This window comes from Uloborus diversus, chromosome 2 (assembly GCF_026930045.1).
Source record: "Uloborus diversus isolate 005 chromosome 2, Udiv.v.3.1, whole genome shotgun sequence".
Classification (NCBI taxonomy): domain Eukaryota; kingdom Metazoa; phylum Arthropoda; class Arachnida; order Araneae; family Uloboridae; genus Uloborus; species Uloborus diversus.
In genome coordinates this window covers 189,416,584-189,439,930 of record NC_072732.1, presented here as the reverse complement: position 1 = coordinate 189,439,930, position 23,347 = coordinate 189,416,584, and the positions used below count along the sequence as shown (strand labels likewise).

The window sequence follows — 23,347 nt, the reverse complement described above, 5'->3', positions numbered from 1 at the left end:
TAGAAATAACCTTTCGCAGCTAGAACCTTTTAATAGTTTTGAGGCTATTGAATGACCAGTCAACGTAAATACGTCAGCCATGTTTTTTCACCATCCAACGCATGTGAATAGATTTTGTTCTTCAGAAATTCTGAATTCAGGTTTGAATGTTCTTAATTTGTTCCCCTTCGAATAACGTCTGGAAGACCTTGTTTTAAAGTGAAACAAAAATTAGAGCCTGCAAAACAAGCTATAAAGAAGATAAATGACGTATTTTCATAATAGCCAATTAGCAGTCTGCAAATTTTTACATGGTTTCTAGCAAAATAAAGGTTGTTTATGTGCGTGCATGGATATGCAAGGTGGGATTAACTCTGAGATACTGAGAAATGAATTTTGATCAGTAGGAACTTTACACGTGATCTCATCTTACATGAAGTTGAATAGATGTTTAGACATGCACCGTTCAAAAAAAAAGGAGGACTCGAAAGAAACCATTTTATTACTATTATGATAAACTAAGTTCTTTTTTTATCATGGGGGGAAAAGTTTTGGGCTCTTGGACCATCCCCTGGGTCATCTCATTACTTCTGTGAAAGTTAACAGAAACTTTATACACTCAAGGATGTAGCAGCAGATGCGTATAACACATCAGTGGTGCTTTTTTTTTAATCCGAGGGTCGCATCTCACAAGAAGATGGTTCTCGCGGATCAAAACGAATATGAATTTTGAAATTTTCTAAATAATGCAGGAAACTATTAAGAAAATAACAAACCGAGTATTGTTGTTATCATTATTTGATGCTTATTTTATTAACACAAAGTTTGCATCTGTTTCCTAAATTTTTGATACTGTGACGAATCGGGGTTTTAGATTTATAAAATTGATAAACAGCCTCATAGATTAGCTTCGCGAGTCCCATCTTGCCAAAAGACGTAGGGTGGGTTGATTTAAATCATGCAGTGAGTTTTCTTGGATAATGACTGTAATGACAATTTATCAACAAAACCTCTTGACATTTGATATGTTGGCATTGCATTTCAATGCCGCATGTTGCATTGTTTTATGAAATTGTGCGGTAGTAATTCAAGAATAATTGTTTACTTCCTTCTCACATCATGAAAGTGAAAGGATCTTAGTTATCCATAGATAGGTTTCTATCATGATTGGGTTTAGTAGGACTAATATTAGTAGTTCTTTATGAACTGAAAATTTTGTGATTCTCAGTGACGGCACAGACGTATTCGCAATTAATAAATGATAAGGTTTTTTTTTTCAACTTTCACTTACTTCGTTCTGTTCTAAGCATGACCCATCCGAAGACCGGCACTACAGAATGGTGAATAACGTGCAAGAATGTGACTAGGTGATTCTTTTTCCTTAAGATGAAAAACACCTGAAAATACAAAAAGTGGATCAAATTATGAATGAAATGTAAGGACTAACTATTGTATCGAAGATGTTTTATGAGGTAGTTTTGCAAATGTGTTTCAAACATCTTTCTTGAATCTACAAAACCATTCTGTTTTGTCATTAATCAATCCATAAATAATGCAAACAGTTCTTGTACCTACATACTTCTCATTTCTGTAGCAAGCGGCTTTGATATTGAATTGGGTAATGTCCAGTCATTTAAACTGATATTTTAGCATTTCTCATCGTCAATGCAATTTTGGAGCTAAAATTTTAACAATTTCTTAATTGTTATGATTATCTGAGCCATGATCATTATTTATCATTGTTATTATTACTGACATAGTAGAGCAAAAAGAGGAATTTTGTTTCCAAAAACACATTTTTAATTTCCACCAACATTTTTCAAACCGCAATTAACCTAAACCTACAGGTTTGGTTATAAACAAAGTCTTGGCTGATTTTCAAGGAGCCATTGCCTGATAATTTGATGTTTTTGATTGGTGGCGGTTGTAAGCTTCAGTTTCCGCTATCAGATACATGCAATTGCATTTTAGTCTGTTTTAAATATATATTTTTTTTAATTAGAATATCTGTAACGGTTTCTTTCCTTTCAATTCTGTCTTTAAGAAGCTTTCTTCGATATTGGTGTCTTTTTATTCTCGCAATGAACAACAGAGATTGTTCAAACGAGGGAAAAAATCATTTAATTACCACAAACATTGAAGACAACATATATATATATATATATATATATGTATATATATATAATTAAAGTGAATTCTGTAATTGCCTGTATCTGACTTCAGTCCAATCATGTACCTACAATTATATAAGCAAAACATGCAGCCGCTTTTGCTATCATCTCCAAAAGCCTCAACCTGAGAAAAATTATTCCATCTCATTCTGAATCTCATTCAAAATTGAACTGAGAACTATTTGCTCTGAACACTCTTTGTCGACCAATCAAGAACACTCAATTTGCATGTACTTACAATTAATTGCTGGCTCTAAATTTACGTTAAAATAAATCAGATTCCAATTTTAGTAGTTTATATATCACTATGTTATAATAAAATACTTTCAAACAAAAAAATATTTAAATATTTCTCTTATAATTTAAACCTTTTTTCGCTAACTGCCATAAAGTAGAATTTTTGATAACCAGTTACTTTCAGAGAATGTAGTTATGGACACAATGCCCGAGGTTTTTAGTCTCAACTCATCGGGAAAAAAGGGAAGGGATTTAAGTCAAAACTTTTAAACCCTGTGTCCTTCCGCGTACCCTATTATAGTATCGCTAAATACAGCTTACAACTTATCCATCAATTAGCATTGAACTGAAGTAAACATTTATCTCTTTTTCAACACTCAATTGCAAAACGCGTTATTTCAGCGTCACATGAGAAACTTATACGTGTGTACTTCATTCACGGGAAAGTTCGACTGGATGTAAAGAATCGTGGCATTTGGCGACCTCAATCAGGTGCTTGGCATAAACAAGAACAAATGGTGCCAAGCAGACAGCGAATGCGAATTCTATTGATTTTTTTTTTAATTTGATTTCAAAATAAACCCTCCAAAAGTGGCAGAGCGGCAAACCTTCTGGAAACCTTTTTTGGGGGGAGGGGATTAATTTCGGTCTTTGTGCTCCGTGAACAAAGCTTAGATAGATGCGAGCTACAGCTTTCCCCTTTACCCCTTGTTTTTCCGAGTTACAGCTTTCCAATTTTCTCCGGAGATAAAATAACCATGCCTCCCCTTGAAAAATCTTATAGATAAATTATACGGTTTTTAAGAGCCTTATTAAAAATAATTAAACGCATAAATACATACTGCAATTCACAAAAACGTAAAATACGGTATTTCAGAAGTAAGTCTACTTACAGTATCCATATATTCAACATATTTCAAAATGTAGATTACCCAGCAGCAACTTGTAAGCTAGAAAAAATATGTTTAATTGATCATTAAATCTACAATATTGTAATATGGCACTTGTAATGAATGCTTCATTACAAAAAATGTTAAACTTCCTCACTAATTAAATGAATGATGCAGTTTTTGTGCATTAAAACGCTGGTAATTCATTCATTTAATTTTCAAGTACAAAGGTATTCATTCATTGTTTCTCAGTAATGCTTGGCTATAGGTTAAACTTGCTAAATCTAAAATCTAATGAAAAATAAGGTTCATCCAAAGTTCCAAGGGGAAGAACAAAATGTTTGAAACAAAAAAAAAAAAAAAAAAAAGAACAAAACAATCAAAGGGAGTAAAAGACGTAACAATGGTAACACACACATTTAATTTTCATTTCGAAAATAATTTCTATTTATTTTTAATTTTATCCTCGAGCTCAATCATTTAGAATCGTTTGGCTTGCTGAAGGTAAGCCTTGGGTTTTGGTTTTCTTTAAACGATTCCTACAACTCTCCTAATGCTCGTAGAAACTTCGAACAGACTTCTTTAGCAGAAAATTCCAAACTTTCGAATGATCTAAAACTTAAAAAAGTGAATGAACTATTTGCAACTCCAGAGCTCGAACACGCTACCTTGCGGTGATTTATAAAATTGCTGAAAAAGGTAAAACATTGCATTCCACGAGCTCCATTTTGGGCAAAATAAGCAGTTTGTTTTGTGCATTTTTTTTTATTTGCGTGATTCATCATTTGGAATCGTCATTCGCAACAACGTAACATCAAAAATATCTGCTAAAAAACTGTGAGTACACATATTATTTATCTTGTTCTGAGTGAATTTGAATAAATATTAGTTTTTCATTTCGATGAAAAAAAGCGGACTAAATAACATTGGCTGAGGACCAAGCTTTGCTGAAAAGTTACTACTTTTTCCTTAACCTAATTCCAAATAATTGATTTAAATAACCTTATTACTACAGCATCTAACTGAAATGGACAGTATGCAAATAAATATTCTTGAAAATAACTACCACAGAACGGATTGAAAAATACAGAAAGAACGTTAAGAATTTGAACAATAAAAATAAAAGATTGGACATTTTATCACTAAAACTTTACTTTATTGCTCTGCAAAAATTGCTATTATCGGTGGAAAAGTTTCACCAAAAACGTGTTTAGGTTTTTATTTTAGTATTGTTTGAAAGTATAATGTATCTTCACAAGATTTCGCTCATCAGGTAAATCATTTCCATGACGAATGAATTATATATTCAGTAACTGCCTTCAATGTTCGAGTTGAACCGAACCATTGTTTCGGTCACTCGGCTGGTCAGTGCTAATTCTGTATTAGCTACCAGTTTGTTTGGCACTCTAGGCTTCCTTAAGAGGTTTTCCATTTCCAGCTCAGTCACTCCTATGCCGGGCTGATGAGTGCTAATAAGCACAAAACTGCAGTCCTCGGCTGGAATTGACTGAGCTGGCGGTGTATTTCATGAATGAATTATATGCATGAAGATCTAAAACAGAAGTGCCACTACATATCCGTAAGCATTTTGTAGATAATTTTCACAGCATAGCATGAAAGAATTTTATAATTTATGTAGTTGAGAAACAGAAACATATGAAACAGCGATAATTAAAATAAACCGATTCGAAGAAATAACTCAATTACATAAACAAAACAATTTGCCGTAGCTGAATAAAACAATGAAATATCATTTTCCTCTTTTGATATTTAATCATATAGTCATAGAGTATAGAAAACAGCAGTGCAAAATGAAAATGTAGCGACAGTGACTGTAGCGACCTCTATAGTCTGTTGAAGTTACGAATTTCTCCCCCAAATTATCAAATTTATGTGAAAAATGGTCTTAAAATTGGAATAGAAAAGAGCAAAATCAAATAATCGAATAATCACTTCGAAGTGCACACCCATGCTACGAACTTATTAATTTGTTCCAAGTTTCATGAAAATCGGCTGAACGATCTAGGCGCTATGCGCTTCACAGACATCCAGAGTTCTGACAGTTATCCGGACTTTCAGCTTTATAATTAGGAAAGATTGAAAATAATCTTACATTTACATTGTATCGTACGCTAAAAAAATACTGACTCTCGAAAAGATATCTTTTATTGTGTAATACCCAAGAAATTACTTAAACTGTTCTTTAAAACTTCTACTTTAAAGTTTTAAAAAGTTTCTGCGAGCTTGTTTGGCAACACCAAATTTATTCTAAAAGAAAAATAATGAAAACGGTGTGGCCGTGGTAGCCTGATCGGTAAGGCATTGGACTCGGGGCCGGAGGGCCTCGGGTTCGATCCTTGCTGGTCGAAGACCCACCGTCGTCATTAAAGGGGACTGGGCGACGTTAAATATGCTCGTGGTCTCAATGTCCTCCAACTGAAACGATACCTCTGGGGGCGCTAGTACCAGGTAGCTATTAGCTCTTGGACTAGTTCTAAATTCTCATTAACTGCTCGATCCGGTGATGGTGCTGCCATCTATCGGTATATAAAAAAACAATGGAAGCAAGGCACATAGTATGCAGTCCTCGACATAAATGCAGTTGAAGTCAGTTGTGACTCTTGAATAGAATAGAATAGAATAGAAAACGGTGTAAGAGCATTTTGTGAATCGACGTTTTGGAAGTAAAACATGAAAAACCACAATGTATTTTGGAAAATGTTTTAATAACGTGACAGAAACTTCGATGTTACTGGAATCTTGTTAGATGTTACTGGAATCTTGTTGGATGTTATTGGAATCTTGTTAGACGTATTTGAACTACTTGCTTATTACAAGTAAGTTCTATTCTTTATGATTTTTAATTTATAATACAACATTGACTTACTGTTAAATCATTTATGTGTTTCATTGTTTGTAATTTTTTTGAAGAAATATTGTGGAATATACTTAACTTCCTCCCCCCCCCCCCCCCTTTTTTTGTTTATTAAAAAAATATTTTTATTCTGTCATAACCAAGTGGAATATGATGCATCACATAGTATCATTCTATTTTAATAACGAAACCTAAGTAAGATGCATTTATGCTTGCCTTTTAGAACGATCCATGTATTGATCTGTATTACGTTCATTAATAATGCGTAAACACACTGCATTTGCAGGTTCATTCGCATTCACAAATTAGTAGAAGTAATTTTCATGAGGACGAAGCTTTAAATTCCTTACGAAATATTTTGCGAAATTATTATTTACTTGTGGTACCCACACGGCTTTGTCCGTAGTTGAAAATTAAAATGTCATTCGGTTCGCCTGTATATTTATAAATAATGGATGACGAATTTCTCGCCAATTGGCTATGTTCATTCGCTCTCCCATTCCACGTCATGATAATTTCGTAATTTACTTGTCCATCTTATGATAATTTTGCTCCGGAAAGCGTTCGTAAAATTGAAATAGAAAAAGAACAAAATCGAATTTTCGAAAAATCGCTTCGAGGTGCACACTTCCATGCTACAAACTAACTTTGTTCCAAATTTCATGAAAATCGACCGAACGGTCTAGGCGCTATGCGCGTCACAGACATTCTACAGACATCCAGACAGAAAGACTTGAGCTTTATTATTAGTAAAGAAGATTAGTATTACCTAAAGGAAAGTCTGTAGAATTTGATTCTAATAACAAATGCAAGATAATGAGATTTGAATTTTAATACACATCCCCAACACTTAAGGACTTTGAAGTAAGTAACTCACATAATGAAAATTGTGAACTTCGAGTCGCAGTAGTTTATACCCATATGCTTACTTGTTTTGAGTGCAATCGAAAACTGTAGAAATTTTCGTAATGCAACCCTATTTTATAAAAACCGGCAGCGATATACGTTTTAAATTACTGACGAAATATGAACGTGGAATAAAAGTAACTATGCGGTAATTATTTCAAGCTGATAGCATGAAATTCGTGTACGCTGTTGATTTCAGTACAACTCATGCAATTGTATTTTAGTGCAATATTTTTTTACGGCAGGAATTCTTACAGATGTTATTAAATTTGTTACGTTTAAAAAACTAGTAACAATTTCTGTTGAGAAATTCGATATGCATGTACATGATGTATATAATTGTGATTATCGAACCATTACATAGTTTATGGACATGAATGCGATATATAATGCCCATAAATCACTGGATACGGGTTTTCTTTTTAAAATATAATAAAATATATAAGGCGATATGTATTTGAAAATTTACAATTCCTTTTTATTTTTGGAAACATCAATAATAATGAAAACTGCCCTAATGTCCACCAAGATGAAGCTTCAACTTGAGCATTGTTAATAACACGGAAAATATTTGTTATTTATATATTTTTTTAATTTTTATTCCACATGTTAGCGAATATTTGCCACTCACAGCGGTAGTTTGTTTCAAATAGCAGTTGGTTTGATGTTGAAAAGAGCAGAGATGCCCAACCTACGGCCCATGAACCATATGTGGCTCGTAGTTAAGTATAATGTTATTATGTCTTTATTGGTCGCATGACAATCAGTTAGTACTGTCTGCTTTCCCCTTTCCGTGATAATTCATTAGCTATCTGTGACTATTATTGGTTTATTCATGCTATTTTCAACTATGGAAAACTTTTTTCAAGGAAACAAAAAAAGAAAAAGTGAAAAATGGCATTCTAACTCCATTTCGAGGGTGCAACGGATGCCTCATGATAATCCAACCAATACTTGTCAAATGAGTTTCAGGTTGGTCACCAAGGAACGATTTTTATGCAGGATTTTTTAGCTCCCTATACTTATCACTATGTTTGCATTTAAATCATAGAAAATATTCATCAATGCATGGATGATCAGCCATAGCTTAACTTGACCTCTTTGCTCGCCTGATATCACCCCGTGCTACTTCTGCTGATTACGGGGATTATTAAAGCATTAATTCTGCCGGGAAAAACACGCAACCTTGGCCCACTTGAAAACTGCAATATTCCTGTTCGGTATTGCTACAGTGTCATCTCTACCGATGACAATCCCCAACCTTGGCCCACATAAGAAAACTGAAATATTTTAATGATAGTAAACTAAATAAATTTCAATTTACTGTATTCTGTTGTAGATCCGACAGTTATTTTTCAGGATATAAAAAACCCCATTACACATTAAAGCATTTTGAGTACGATTTGCGTCAAAGATCGAAGACTCATTAAAAAAAGTTTTAATGAATTTCGTGCCATTACGACTCATACCATACCCTAAACCAGCGATTCTCAACCGGTGGTCCACATAAAAATTGAACCGGTCCAAAGCGATATTGCTCGTCCACGTTAAAAATGTTTAGCTATTAAAAAATCACCATAATGAAAATAATATCTTATACATCTTTTACGTGAATTTTGTGATTAACTTTCATAGTTTTCTGTGATTTTTCAGCAGTGTTTATTACTTATGTATAATTAGTACGATAATTACGTATCTCCTTCTTGACATTTTAATATTTTTTGTAAGAGTTCTTTAACTCCAAGTAAAGTTTTATTTTCATATTTATTATTTCATTTATCATTATTATTTTTATAAAAAAAGAAATAAAATAACTCATTTTTTTTAAAGAAGAGAGAATGAATAGAAAAAAGAAAGGAGGGGGGAAACCTCTCGAGCCCGTGTAAAAAAAATGTTTTTGACGGTTGCCTGTTGCAAGGTTCCCTGTGAAAAAAAAAAAGAAAAGGAAAGAAGGAAACAAAGAAAAATAATGGGTTAAAAATTTGCATACCTGCACAATGTGTCATGAATAAATAATTTCTTAGTTTGTTTAAATCAAAGTTTAATTTCGTAATTGGGGCATTGAGGGGCAAAGGGTCCTAAGTGGCGTCTCTTTAAGTTTCGAGTAAAGGACGGTAAAAGTTCAAACCTAATTGTGCTTTCGTTGCAAATTTTTTCTAAGCCACGCCTTAGCCTACAAAGGGTGGAAAAAAAAGGTGCAAAAAAAAAAAAAAAAAAAAAAAAAGGAAAGAAAGTTTTAAAAAAAACAAAAACGATGGTACATGCGTTTGCAAACTTAAAGAAAAGAAAAAAAACGCGAAGTGAAGTCGCACAAGTTTGTGAGCGCAAAAAATAAAAGAAAAGTTGCACTAAGAAAATAAAACAAATCCGCCAAAAAAATAAAATAAGTAAACTTTTTTTTTAAATTAAAAATAAATTAATACATTGACTGCTAGGGACGAGATAACTCGTCCTCCAGAATTATGCTGTATGCGCTAGGGACGAGATAACTCGTCCTCCACTGCGTTTGCAGTGAAAACATTTTCTGATGCAAGCAGGAGTGCGCGCGATTGAATGAGATAGCGCGCGAGTTTTTTGTGCTGTAGTCTGTGGAGTAAATAAAAACGTAAAACGAGCAAATGTAAGTATATGGTCGCTCGAAGATGCAGTGAAATATGTTACTTTATCGGATGATGAACTAGTTGATGATGATGACAGGGACAGTTGAAACTTGAGCGACGGGGAGATCGACAACGAAGATACTAATTTCACCAACCCTGAGCCTGCTCTTGTAGACCTTCGTTGTATGCTGTATTATTCATGAAAAATACCAATAGAACTGTTTTCCTTCAAATTGTTTCAAATAATTAGCTTAGCGCAGGGAGTTCATATATAGACTGTAGACGACGCAGTCAATGTGTTAAGAAAGGTGTTCAGACTTGAGGGAGCATAGGCGGGAGGGCGCATGGACCGGCGGGCCAGTCCAATCCTGCCTCCCCCCCCCTACAAGAGCTGCCAGGTACCATATCTTGCCTTGAAACACATGGGAGATTCTCCTACCATTTAAACTAGGTATTTCCACATATTTAATTTTGGAACTACACCCTTTGCTTCTAGGTATATTTCAACTACCGTTTTCATTTTAATGATTGTAAATTTAATGACAATGCTCTCTGAGTATTGTTCAAGTGTAAAATTTTCATTAAATCTATACCTCGTACGTTAGGTCTCCCTTTTTAAACGGGGTGCTCCTTTGCAAAATTTGTGCATTCCTAGATATGGAAGATTGACGAATATCTGAAATGAAATAAGAAAAACGGCACTCAATGGAGATTTTAACATATCACATTACTGAAGTTCATATGGAATAACAAAAACATTTTGAATATATTTTAGTCATGCCAAAAACCTACAAGGTATGGAAAAATTTAAAAGGCATCAATTTTTTAAAAGTCTGTCAATTACAATCAACAAATGTTCAACTTTTTCTTCATTTGTGAAAGCCATACAGAATTGTTTGAGCCATTTCACAAAAAAGTAAAACCATTTGTCCCGCCCGTGACGGTTCAAATATTTTATAAAAAATAATAATTTTAAAGGGTAATGACGAAATTTTTTTGTTTAAGAAATCACACATAAGTTCGTAATTTGTTAAGCAGAAAAAAATTTGTTCATTAATATTTTGAAGTATAAATTTTTAATAAAATATATGCTGCGTCACGTGCGGTACAAAATGACCGTTTTCCGCGGAATGGCCCGTTTTCGTTTTGACAAAATCTTCAAAAAGAAGAACGAAAATACGTACTAAAATAGATGGATTGGTAAATGCACTAATAAAGCAGTCGAAACAACTTCAACGAGATTAATTATAGTATGTCTAATGAAAATTTTGGTATTTTAATTTTTTAATTAAAATTTAGTTAAAAAAAGGGTTAATTTTTTCGTCTAAAAAATTCACTTACATGGCAGAAATAAAAAATTTCACACAACATGTTACGAATAACAGATAAGTGGTCGTCCACAAATGACGATAGGCTGTGAAGGGGCTTCTGACGGTTTGTGTCAAGGGGAAGGGGTTAACAAGAAGTGTGACATCACACATTTTTTAAAAGCAACATGCTTAGGAAAACATCGTGACATGTGACAAAGAGGAGGGGGGGAGATGATATGGTAAAGTAAGTGAAAAGGTTATATTTGTTGAAAAAAAATTGTGACATCATTTATGGACAACACTCAACTCAATTATGAGTTGACACATGTTTCTACAAAAACATATTCTATGTCTAACATCTCTTAATATTTGAGATGCTCTAATTACACTAATGCTATGCATATTTTAGTAATAGTGCTAGACAAAAAACCAACTATTATTTAGCACGGTTGTCCAACGTAAGTCGTATTCTTTTGAAAATAAATGTTCTTCTTTAGCAAAATATGCAATAAATTTGTATTGATTTAAACAGAAATGTTTACTTAAACCAATACCTCACTTTTGCGATTTTAATTACTAGAAATTTTTGTGGTTCAAAAAAAATTCCGTTAATTCATTTTTAATACCCGACACATCATAAAATGATATCAGGGAAAATTTTCCCTGTTTAGTGAACATTACGCTGAACAACTCACTTAATGTTAACGACATCTTTTTGCATCGGGCGTTCCTTTATTTTACTCACCGTGTATACATTTATTGTGTAAATGACGACTATTGCCAAGTTGAAGACGATCATCAACTTCCTCAGAACAAATGGTTTCCTGTTCTTCATCAGAGCAGGGCCGATCACAGTCGCAAATGAGATGTATATGGCGGTGAGGATAAGTGGCAGGTAGTCATTTTCCACCAGAAACCACGTTCGGATTTCTCGGTCTAAAATAAACAAAGACAAAGGAGCTCTACAGGAATAATTAACAAAAAGAAAAAAAAATCTAAAGCGGTACAGGCAAAACGAATTTAAATTATACAAGCTGACCCGTGCGAAGCATTCGCGCTTGATAGTGATAATGGGGTTGTTTCCTTCAGTCAAAAATAGTAATTTTTGTCATTGAAATTGATAGAATAAGAAAAAAAAAATGGACTCAGAAAATACTTTTATTTTCACAACAGTTATTTTTTAATTAATATTTTAAAACGTCCGATTCTTCAAACAAGGCGTGGTCTTCATGACGTCACAAATGATGCTCTTTGGCGCATCTTTCTATCACGTTTCCACGTTATGATAATCAAGCAGCGAACTACAATTGCGCTCTACGCTTGCTATCAACCATATCGTTGCCAACACACCCGAGTAAAGATGCGAATTAAATATTTTGGACCGTTAATGGCAACACAGAATGGCATTTCATCATTTGTGATGTCATCCGCTGAAGCATTAAACGATGAAAGAGCACCGAGTTAAGCAATTTTTTAAAAATATTAAACTTAAAGAAATTATTTAAAAAATGGTCCGAATTTATGTTTTTAAGCATGCTCTTTCAGAAAAAAAATACTTTTAAACTTTTAGAAACGACCCCATTTAAAAATTCAATTTTTTTAACGGCAATTTTTGGAAAAACAGTAGCAATGTAAACTTTACTTTTCGCAGATAACGATGGAAAAATAAATAAATAAAATAAATAAAATGATGCCTTACTTTTGCAACCTTAAAGACCCTGCCCCCCCCCCCCCCCCAAAAAAAACACTTTTAAGAAATATTATTCATGATTCTGCGATTCAAAATGCTAAAATAAACGTTGTTTTTTTTCTGCGTTTAACGCATTAGTACAATTGTGGTTGAATCATGCAATGATTTTAGATTAAAAAATATGGTATTCGAAATTTGGGTTGAAATCTTTCCGAGGGAAAAAAAAGTCATTCAAAAAGTATGAACCCACCATCTTCACGTTTCTAGCACAGCGCTAGATTCTACCACCAGTATACCGGAAAAATCAGTTTGTTTTCGAATGAATTCTTGATTCATTGTCCAGAAGATAGTTTTATGAAATTAGTCCTTTCAACATGGGGCCTGGCTTAAAAGTACAATTTGAGGATATTTGAAAATAATTTTATATTCATTTAAGGAGAGAAGGGTTGATCAGTACATTTTAATTCATAGAATAACGCCCTGAAATCCCTAAAAAACGTTTAAACAAAATCATTAAGTCATCATTCATACTGATCATTAATCATCAGTATTATTAATCAGTATAAAAGTATTCGAAGTTGGAAACAGTGGGAGTACTTAGCAATTTATTAAATTAATATGCTGTGATTATCATAAACTGTCTTTCATCTAAATGCCTCATCACTATTGCGTCCATACTATCCGGCTTAGTAATAAAATAGAAAATGTCGGAAGCTGTTGTGTGTTGCATGCCTTCTATAGCTTGACCACAGAGAGATGGCGGATGACCTTGAAGCGAAACATCATTTGTAATAGGTAGAATCAGCAAGAAAGCGCCGAGTAATAAGAGGCACGTTCTTTGAGGATCCTATCTATTGGAAACTAATAACAAACAATCTATTACAAATGATGCTTCTGCTACAAGGTCATCCGCCATCTCTCCGTGGCCAAGCTTTACAGTCTTGCAGTTGTACACTTCTTCTATGTAATGCCGTAGGAAGTTAAGTACATTGGAACGATCATTCATTATTATACAGTAGAACCCCTCAATAAGGGACACTAAGGGGACCAGAAATTTTGTTCCTTAAACATAGGTGTCCCTTCTTCGGAGGTATATGAGTTGATGTATGCAATGTAGTAAATCAGAATAATTTTGTAATAAACCATCAACTATTAAGATAAAATGCTAAATATTATTCATCTATACTGAATAAAATTCAAAATTATTCAAATTTCAAAATTTATTCGATTAATAATTAAAACTTAATAAAAAATTGGCACTGGTATGGATTTGTAACTCACATGAATTATTTTGTAGTAATTCCTCGCATAAACTTGTTAGGTTTCAAGCAATTTAAAATTCAATATCAATCAGTGTTCACATTTCAAATTTTCTACACAAAGCTATTCATAGGCCGTTGATTATCCATTGGCCGTTAGTCTACTTGAATTAATTGCTGTGAGGGAAAAACATGCATGTAAATTTTAGCAAGAATTTTATAATGCATCGGAATCATGCATTATAAAATGCTTGAAAAATGCATCATATTAATGTCAAACTTTCACCAGTTAAATTTTAGATTAAATTCCATTAAATTCAATACTTACTATGCATTCACACATTAATTTTAGTTTCTGATGTAACTGTCCCTTAAACAGAATGTCCCTTATTCAGAGGCAAATATATAGAAGTCCCAATTCAAAGGGACTGGGACCAGAAAACATGTCCCTTAAATAGAGGTGTCCCTTAAAGGAGGTACTACTGTACTTGATTTTTCTCTTCGTTACTTTCTTTTTTTTACGCATGCTATCAACTTTAAAAAGTTTTATAAATTCCGCTAACTGATTCGCATAAATTGTTAAATATGTCACTTTTAGTTTTTATATTGTTTAAGGTAAAATTTAATATATGTTACAAAATTATTCCAATTAACTTGTATTGGTGTTTTCTTTTTTTTTCTTTTTTTTGTGTGTGAGTTCTAAATTTGCAAGATATTTATCCCTTTTCATAACTTAATTTGAAATATTAGCCTTTTTGGGACAGTGCAAAAATTTTAGTTATTAATAAAATAATACAGGCTGTGAATTTAGTTCTAACAATAAAACATTGTTTTAGCTTTAATTACGCAGAAACATACATTAAAAAGTTCGATGTTTCAAAACATACATTTATCAAAAACATCGATGTTTCAATTTTAAACACCAAAGTTTTGAAACATCGAATATTTTTTTCATCCATGTTGCACTACTAGCGCCTGCTCAGTTAGAGGTACGTAAGTGTACCAGATTAAATAATTATCCATGCGTTACCTTTTGAGTTAGAGTAGCTACACAATAGTGTAAAATTTGAATACAAATCCCATCTTTTTCTACAGAAAAGGGGGAACTGCTATAGAAAAAGAAGAAACTTATGGCACGAATCAGAAAAATCTTATAATCTAAACATTACGTTAATGAACTAAATTGTAAATATAATTTTACCACATGAATAAGTTTTCATCTTAATCCAACTAGAAAAAGAGAAATCCATAGAACCTAAAATGCTTAACGGTCTTGCAAGCTTTGTCTTTTAATAATTCTGAGATTTAAACTTTAGTCGTGAATACAATTTTAGATATGCAAGATGCATTTTACATAAATTTTCCACCAAACATTGAAGATATTTTTTATGGCTTTACTTACCCCCGGTGTCAAGTGTTTGCTTCAGAGATTCAATAAACTGGTGTTTAATCATTTTGTTGGTCTTCAATGGAAAGTCTAGGGGAAAAAATAATTCGTTAGACAAGTATAAATGAGGAAAGTAATATTAATTTTTATATAAATTGAAATACATTTCATGAGACAGTTCATAAACACAGTTATAATTCATGAAAGATAGTTATCAACTGTTTATTTTTTAAAATAAAATTGGCTCCTGCGTTTTCTTGGCAACAAAATTTTCTTTAGATGTATTTACCAATGTGGCAGAAAAAGTAGTAAAGTAGCACACACACTCTGACGCATTTTTTTCAGTGAAATTCGTCTCCAAAATCAAATGCGCAACTTTGCAAGAAGCTAGAAATTACAGTGAGTTTTTGTGGTATTCGACTGTTTTTATTATTATTTTTATTATTTGATCGAAACTTAGAACAAACTAGAAACAAAAATCTATTAAATAAAATAGTTCGTTACTGTATTGGACCAAGATACGTTTTTAAGCAAAAAAGCTCGGGCCGAGTTTTATTTCGAAAAATAAAGAGCTGATGTGTGCCTCACGTGGCTTCCTTTTACGCCAATTTAGTGATAATAGTACTTTAGAGTAAGCAAAGAAACACTTTAAATATTTCTCCCCTAATTTGTCGCAGACCGAAGTAAGAAAGCGTTTTACAGAGATTAATTTTCCCAATAATGGGGCAATTTTAACGTGATTCAGTGGTTAACTCTCTAAATAGCACTAAATTGAAACCAAATTCGAAAAAAAAAATATTGACGAATTTGTTGCCAACTTGACGATATATCGCTAAGTTAGAGACAAATTTTACGACCAAAAGCTTGGCGTCATATTGCCAAATTTTCGTCGAAGTATAACATCACTTGAGTTTGCATTGAAACTAACACTGATCTTCCTCCAAAAATGTGTAAAAGACCCCTTTTGGAATATCCGAATGCAGTTAAAAGGGGAAGTACACAACTAGATTCCACTAGGAGTCTGCATACAAATGGCATACTGTTTTTGAGTTATGCTAGATAACATACGTACATGCACACACACATACATACGTCACGAGAAAACTCGTAGTAATTATCTCGGGGATAGTCAAAATGGATGCTTCGGATATCCGTATGTTCTTAGGTATATATGCCAAAAAAACAACCCAACATTTACTCGTGTGAGTAAAATGCAAATTTAGGCCGATATTTGAGTGAATTTTTTTTTCGCGAATACAATACTTCCTTTACTATGTAAAAGGAAGTAAAAAAGAAAAAATTGCATTTTCGTTTAAAATAACAGGTTTGAGGGAAGTTCCTTTTTGAAACAAAAAACTGACACTTCACTTCACACTCCAAACTTCTACACGTTGTTTAGCCGGTTATATGGGGCCCTGTAAACAGCTTTTTAAAAAAATCCAGACCAGGAGCCGAGCAACCCAAATCCAGCACCCCGTAGGTATTGATTTGAAAGTTGACTTTAAAGGACATTGTGACCTTAAACAAATCTAACATGCTCCAGTCATCATTAAACAGTAGTACGGAGGATTTTCGACTGGTTGGCATCGAACTCTCATTCCACCACGGTTTCAAATTCGCTCTCATCAGAAGCTCTCTGAATCGCACGCTTCATATCTGCTTTAAAATGTTTGTCTTATAGTGTGCCATGTAGTACCGCTGTATGTTGTAACATCATCCGTAATTCCGCTGAAATCAGTTCAAACCATTTTCTGGTCTAAGTACATTTCCATAACGTCATTGTGCAGTAACTAACGAGATTGACAGAGCTACATTATAACCAAAACTCATTTAGGTGATAAGTTAAGAACTATATTACTACTCCACCTTCTTTTAACATCATCTGTAGTATTCCAAACGTTCTTCACAATACTGTCGTGTGCAGGTAAACGGCAGTATCTGCAGAAAATAAGTTTTCGAGATATTTGAAGAAATGTGGATCGGATTCAACACTAACAATAGGGAAATGTTGGAATTAGACGCTTTTTTCGCGCCTTTTTTTCATCGGAAACCAAAAGAGCAAGTTTGTACTATAAAGTTAACGTACAACAGATGACAAAAATATAAAATGAAAAAATTTACAGTTACATCCCTTTACCTGACTCTGCAGAATCTGTCTGAATGTCTCTGTTAAGACATTGTGATGACTTCAGGTTTTCGAAGGTCACAACGTTACACGTAGATATGAAACAATTTTGATAATGCTAATTAAACTATTATTGTGTTTGAATCCATTCACATTAATCTCGTTAGCACGTTTATGTTAAAGAGATTTGGTTGTACTTAGGAAGGCCTTCTTCAAATCAGCCCAAGAACAGCAGTTTCAAAAAAAAAAAAAAAAAAAAACCGTAATGTTTTTGTTAGCGTTTGATATAATAGCAATAATAATCCAAATTGAAATGCAGCAACGGAACAAACAGGGGTTCCCCGATGGGAGGTCACCATGAACGGAGGCACATTAAACCTAAATTAATGAGAGGGACAGGATTCTCAGTTTACCGAATGAAACTGAATTTTACAGAATAACAAAAAAATAATAAATAAAAAATGCACTTGGGTGTATACAAACCAATATCTTAGAACAGACAATAGACATAATTAAAAACAAAAAAGATTTTTAAAAAAAATGCAATATTGCAACACTCAAAAATTTTCAAATTATCAGTCAAAATGTGCCAATAGACAGCTTTTTAGAAGATTGCCTTTTTTTTTTTTTTTTTGTTTAATGAAGTCTCGAGTCTCTCCACATTTGATAAAGGTCTGCATTTTATGCTTATATTTTAGCATCCAGCAAAATTTGGAACTTCATTCGGCAAATTTAGAATCATCCCTCTCCTATCCTAAAAATTTAATTTAGGGGTGCTCCTACCTGCGAGCAAAATACATACAATATGCATGGGCAACACGTGCGATCCCACCCTTCTTTTTTTTAGAAATTTAGCGCTACGCGTATAGTACACTAAAAAAAAATGCTGAACTGCACGAAATTTTTAGGAAAATGTGATTCCATAAACTTTCTTAGTTACCAATACAGCTTCTTTTTTAAGTAACCTGTACTTAAACTAACTTAACTAAAAAGCTGTACAAGAAAAGTTTATGGAATTCCAGTTTCTTAGAGATTTTCTAGTAGTACTGCAGTTTTGTTTTACAGTGTAGATCAAGTCTTTGTTTTTTTCCTCCATTTTTTTCTTTAATTTTCAATACGTACATCGAGAATGATAAGCGACGCCAAACAGCGGACTATCTTAACTAACACAAAGTAACCTTTCCGTGTATTCAGTGTGGTTAGTTCAATGTTGTAGCATTGAGTTGATTGTTAATTCGTTTTGTAAAGTGGTGCTTATTTAATAGAACCGTATACTTGCCTTGTATGAAGGCATTTTTTCATGCCAATAAGAATGGATTACCTTAAAGACATCTAGGCGGAAAAGAACAACTTAATCGCCAGCCATGAGTAAGAGATCTTTCCTGTCACCTTTATATATATTTTTTTAGTTATAACGTCGTCTTCATTACACGAAATGAGGAATTGGTTCACTGAACATAAGTCTTTGTTATGTTTTTGTGCTATCTTTTTATAACAAAGGTGAACATTATCGACTGTAGTTGTAGGCCTCTTAAATGTATTTTTCATAGCACAAAAGTACATTGTGTAATGACCTTAAGAACGTTTTGCCGTAAATTCAAAGGTCAGTGAAAAGGAATGGTGTAAAATACAATGAACGTATACGTTTTTGAAGAACTTTTTCGAAATGAAAATTGCTAATTTTGGAAGTTATTCGGTATAAATTTGCTAGTATCCAGCGATACATGACTATCTTGCCTTATTTGAAACACCACTCAAATCAGGGCCGCGCCAAGCCTGATCGACGCAGTCGTGCAAATGTCTTTTGAGCGCCTTTATGCTCTGGCGTTCGAGGAAAATATAGTTAACACCTGGAGGGAGGTTTTGTAGACAAATATAAAATGAAAAAAAAAAAAATAAATACGTTTGGCATTTAGTTTATACAAAATAAACGTGAATATTTAATTTCGCAATATGGTGTACGTTTTTACTTTATATCTCGAAATTATTCCGAGTTCAGCAGCTCCTGTATGGTGTACGTTATTACTTTATATAATACTAGTGGCACCCGCACGGCTTTGCCCGTAATAGAAAATTAAAAGGTCTTTTGGTTAGCCTGTATATTTACAAATAATGTGTGGTGAATTTTCTCGCCAATTGGCTTGTACCCACGTTACAGTTCCACGTTATGATAATTTCGTATCTCGCCAATTGGCTTATGCCCATGTTACGGTTCCACGTTATGATAATTTCGTAATTTATCATAGTTTTGTTCTTAAAATTAGAACAGAAAAAGAACCACATGGAATTTTCGAAAAATCGCTTCGAGGTGCACACCCCCATGCTACAAACTAACTTTGTGCCAAATTTCATGAAAATCGGCCGAACGGTCTAGGCGCTATGCGCGTCACAGACATCCGGACATCTAGACATCCAGACATTGAGCTTTATTATTAGTAAAGATGGTGTATATATATAATATGGTGTACGTTTTTACTTTATATCTCGAAATTATTCCGAGTTCAGCAGCTCCTCTGATTTGCTATAAATGTGTTTTGGAGGAAGAAAATATTTTAATATAAAGCCACTATGAATATCTATCTAATTTCTAAGCGATGAACGATTAATACTCTTTTATGACTGTCAAAACATGACAACGGGAGCAGTGGCGAAACTAGAAAATAGTTTAAGGGGGGGTACAAATTGAAAGAAATATCTCTTTTAATAAGAGGGGTTCGGGGGTTCTTCCGAAAAACTTTGAAACTTGTAGTTTGAAAAACGCCATTTTAGACGGTCTTTGCTGGTGTTATGGGATGGGGGGGGGGGGGAGGTTCAAGGGGCTCCGCGGAAATTTACAGAAGTTGAAGCTTTAAAACGTGATTATAGGTCATATTTACTGACGTTGAAATAAGGAATGGAACTCTGGGATATTCTACCAGATCCTTTTTTATATAGATAGAAATCAATTCCTTTTCTCCCCCTCAATTTTTCGAAAATGAACTTCCAAAAACGCAATTGTAGACAACTTAGAAGATTTTTACAATAAGGGAATTTTAAAGCTCCCCCTGCAATTTTTTCAAAATTCAAGTCCTAAAAACCTAAGCAGTATTCTATGATATTAAGAGAAATTTGGTTCAGAGGCTATTCTAAATTAAAGTTTTCGTAAGTCATGTTTGAAAAACCTAATTTCATATTTTTTAAGAGAAGGAGGTTCGGAGGTCCTTGCCCGAATAATTTCTGAAATTGTAGCCTTAAAAACGTGATTGTAAGACCATATTTGGTAACATTAGGGCCTGCAATCTTTCGAAATTGAAGCTCTAAAAACGCAATTTTAAGTGATTTTCAAGCGATGCTGTTTCGTATTCGTGAGCTTTCGCGAAATTTTCCGAGATTGAGGATCAAGAAACAAATGTTGAGATGCTCCGTAATGCTTTTTAGCGGGGATTCGATTCGGGGGAGTTGCATTTTCAAAACTTTATTTTCAAGCAAAAAATAGAAAAAAAAATAAATAAAAATAAAAATAAAAAGGAAAAAAAGAAGAAATAGGACGGTGAGGAGTAGGAGTACCAATTAGCTGAAACTAATTGAGAATTTTTAACTCAAAGATTTCATTTCAAAAGTCAAGTTTTTTTTTTTTTTAAATGAAGTTTTACTCCGACACAATTAATTTTTCCTTATTGAAATCTCTTTGTTCTCCGAGGACGCGTTCCCTTCCCCTCAATAGTAAATATTTTTGAAAAGTATTCAACTAAGCATTCTGGACAAGAGGGGGCACGAGGCGGTGCAACCAGAGGGGTGCTTTGTGGACGGCTCCCTACCCCTTCAGGTTGCGTCATGGAACAGGAGGATACTAATTATGTTCCTAAATTGAAGGATAATAGTGTAGAGGATATTCCATTTCACAATCTGAAACTGAAACTTGCCGGTGAAACGAATAATTCTAAAACATAAAATCGTTAATCGGCATTAAATTCGATGTCTAAAACTAACATTGCCCAAATCTCTTTCTTTAATTTGATGCACAAATAGTTGAAGAAAAAAAGGGGAGGGGGGAGTGGTGGAATTGAGTAATTATGGTAAAGTCGTTACTTTTCGGAACTAAAAAATTAATCTAAATTATTGTCTGCAATATATGTATATATTATGCACCGGTAAATAATATGCAAATGTGCTTACCATATTTTTTAACGTATGATAACGTGATGCAGTGGAAATACCAAGAACAATAGCTAACAATCACAAAAAGACATATGGCACGATTTATAATATACCATATTCTTCACGAGAATCAAAATAGAGAATAGCAAATTTCTTGCGCTGCTTCGTATGCTCAACCTTGTGAAATTATAGACATACCGAAATAACATCCATGGCTCCACACATGAAGAAAAATGCTAATGTAGGCATTAATTAGCATCATGTGTTTTCAGTGTAAATAGCATATTTAGACACAACAAGGCAATAATTTTTCCTTATAGATAGGCAGCAAGGAGTATTGCATGTTTTAAAGAGCAGTATAATTTCACCGCTACTTTTATACATATAATGAAAAGTTCAATTTGATTTTCTTGGTTGGAGATTTTTCGCCTCATTTGGAGCATTTTTGATAGGTAGAGCTCGGCGCTTTTCTGACTCTGGCGCCGTCGTGCGCCGCACGACCTTGCACATAGGGACGGCGCGGCCCTGCTCCAAATTTATTTATTTTTAAAAAGTAAACTTTTATTCTCAAGACTTTCCAAGAATAAACGTTGCGGGCAAATATTATTCAAATTGCCATTTTATGGGAGGAAGGCAGAAAAAAATTCTGGTACTTAAAGCTGATATCGAGGTTTAAATAAATGTAAACTTTTTTTAAGTTCGAAAAACATTTCAGTTAAAAATGACGAACAAGGCAACACTAAAACTATTCAGAAATCAATGAATGTGCAAAAGTTTCATTAACTTTGAATGAATAACTGCAATCTTTTATTACAGTTAACTATTACTTTAGTCTTGTATTGAGTTAGCGGAGAAATTTAAATCATTTAAAATTAACCAATGTGATAGAAAAGTTTTAGTTATGAAGACCATTTTCACTACTTTTGCTTTAAATCTTGACCAAGCCTGAAGTATAAAATACACGAGTTTTCAAAGTAGACGAGTCGGATTAAAAAAAATTATTTAAATTTTGAGCTGCTGAATTCATTGAAGTTGGTGAAAAATTTGCTTAGATTTTTTTAAGCGTAATTTGAATTTAAAACACGGTTGAGATTCCCTCGCATTATTTGCTTTAAGACAATAATTTACTCGCTAGATGTGCAGTCTCAAATCATGTTTAAATATTTAACGCAAATTATCAAGAATATATTAAAGGAATTTTTTCTGATTAGTTTGAACATTTTGCTACAGTTTATTTTATATTTGCCTAACTTTCCTTATTATTTCATCAAAATATTCACATATCACGGAAATATGTTATATACAATAGATATTTTTGTTTGTTTTTTTCATTGTTAAATAGTTAAAACAATAAAATAACATGAAACAAAATATAGCTAAAAAATAACATAAACCTACTTTTCCAGAAGTTTTTTCTAAATTTGACGAAGATGTCACATATTTCTCAGAGATGTCAGAAACTAAACAGCTTTGGCGCATATTGTTTCGTGACAAAGCTTAAACATTTTGTTGTGGTTTGTACTCACGGATTACCTTTTATTATTTTTAATATAAATGTCGAAAACATTTCCTGTTCCTCTAAGCGTAATGTAAGCACTCAATATGTAAGGTATTTTATTTTACGATATAAACGCTGCGTCGCATATCAATTCCAAGAAAACGAGGACATTTGTTTCAATGTCAATAATAAACATTTAATTTCCTTCATCAAAATCGATTAACCGGCATCTAATTACACACAATGACTCATTTTAACCCTTTAGTGCATAGTAATGTGTTTA

At 33.3% G+C, this 23,347-nt stretch overlaps 1 protein-coding gene across 1 annotated transcript in view; it reads right to left on the bottom strand.

Annotated features, from left to right (window-relative positions):
• LOC129216724 (uncharacterized) overlaps nt 1-23,078 on the bottom strand; it is a 68,113-nt gene extending 45,035 nt beyond the window's left edge. The window contains 7 exon segments of the mRNA XM_054850941.1: nt 1,271-1,376; nt 3,281-3,337; nt 10,252-10,284; nt 10,287-10,334; nt 11,714-11,904; nt 15,320-15,394; nt 22,965-23,078. Coding sequence (XP_054706916.1) covers nt 1,271-1,376; nt 3,281-3,337; nt 10,252-10,284; nt 10,287-10,334; nt 11,714-11,904; nt 15,320-15,371 — 487 coding nt within the window. The 5' untranslated portion in view covers nt 15,372-15,394; nt 22,965-23,078.
• Between the last annotated feature and the right edge of the window lie 269 nt (nt 23,079-23,347).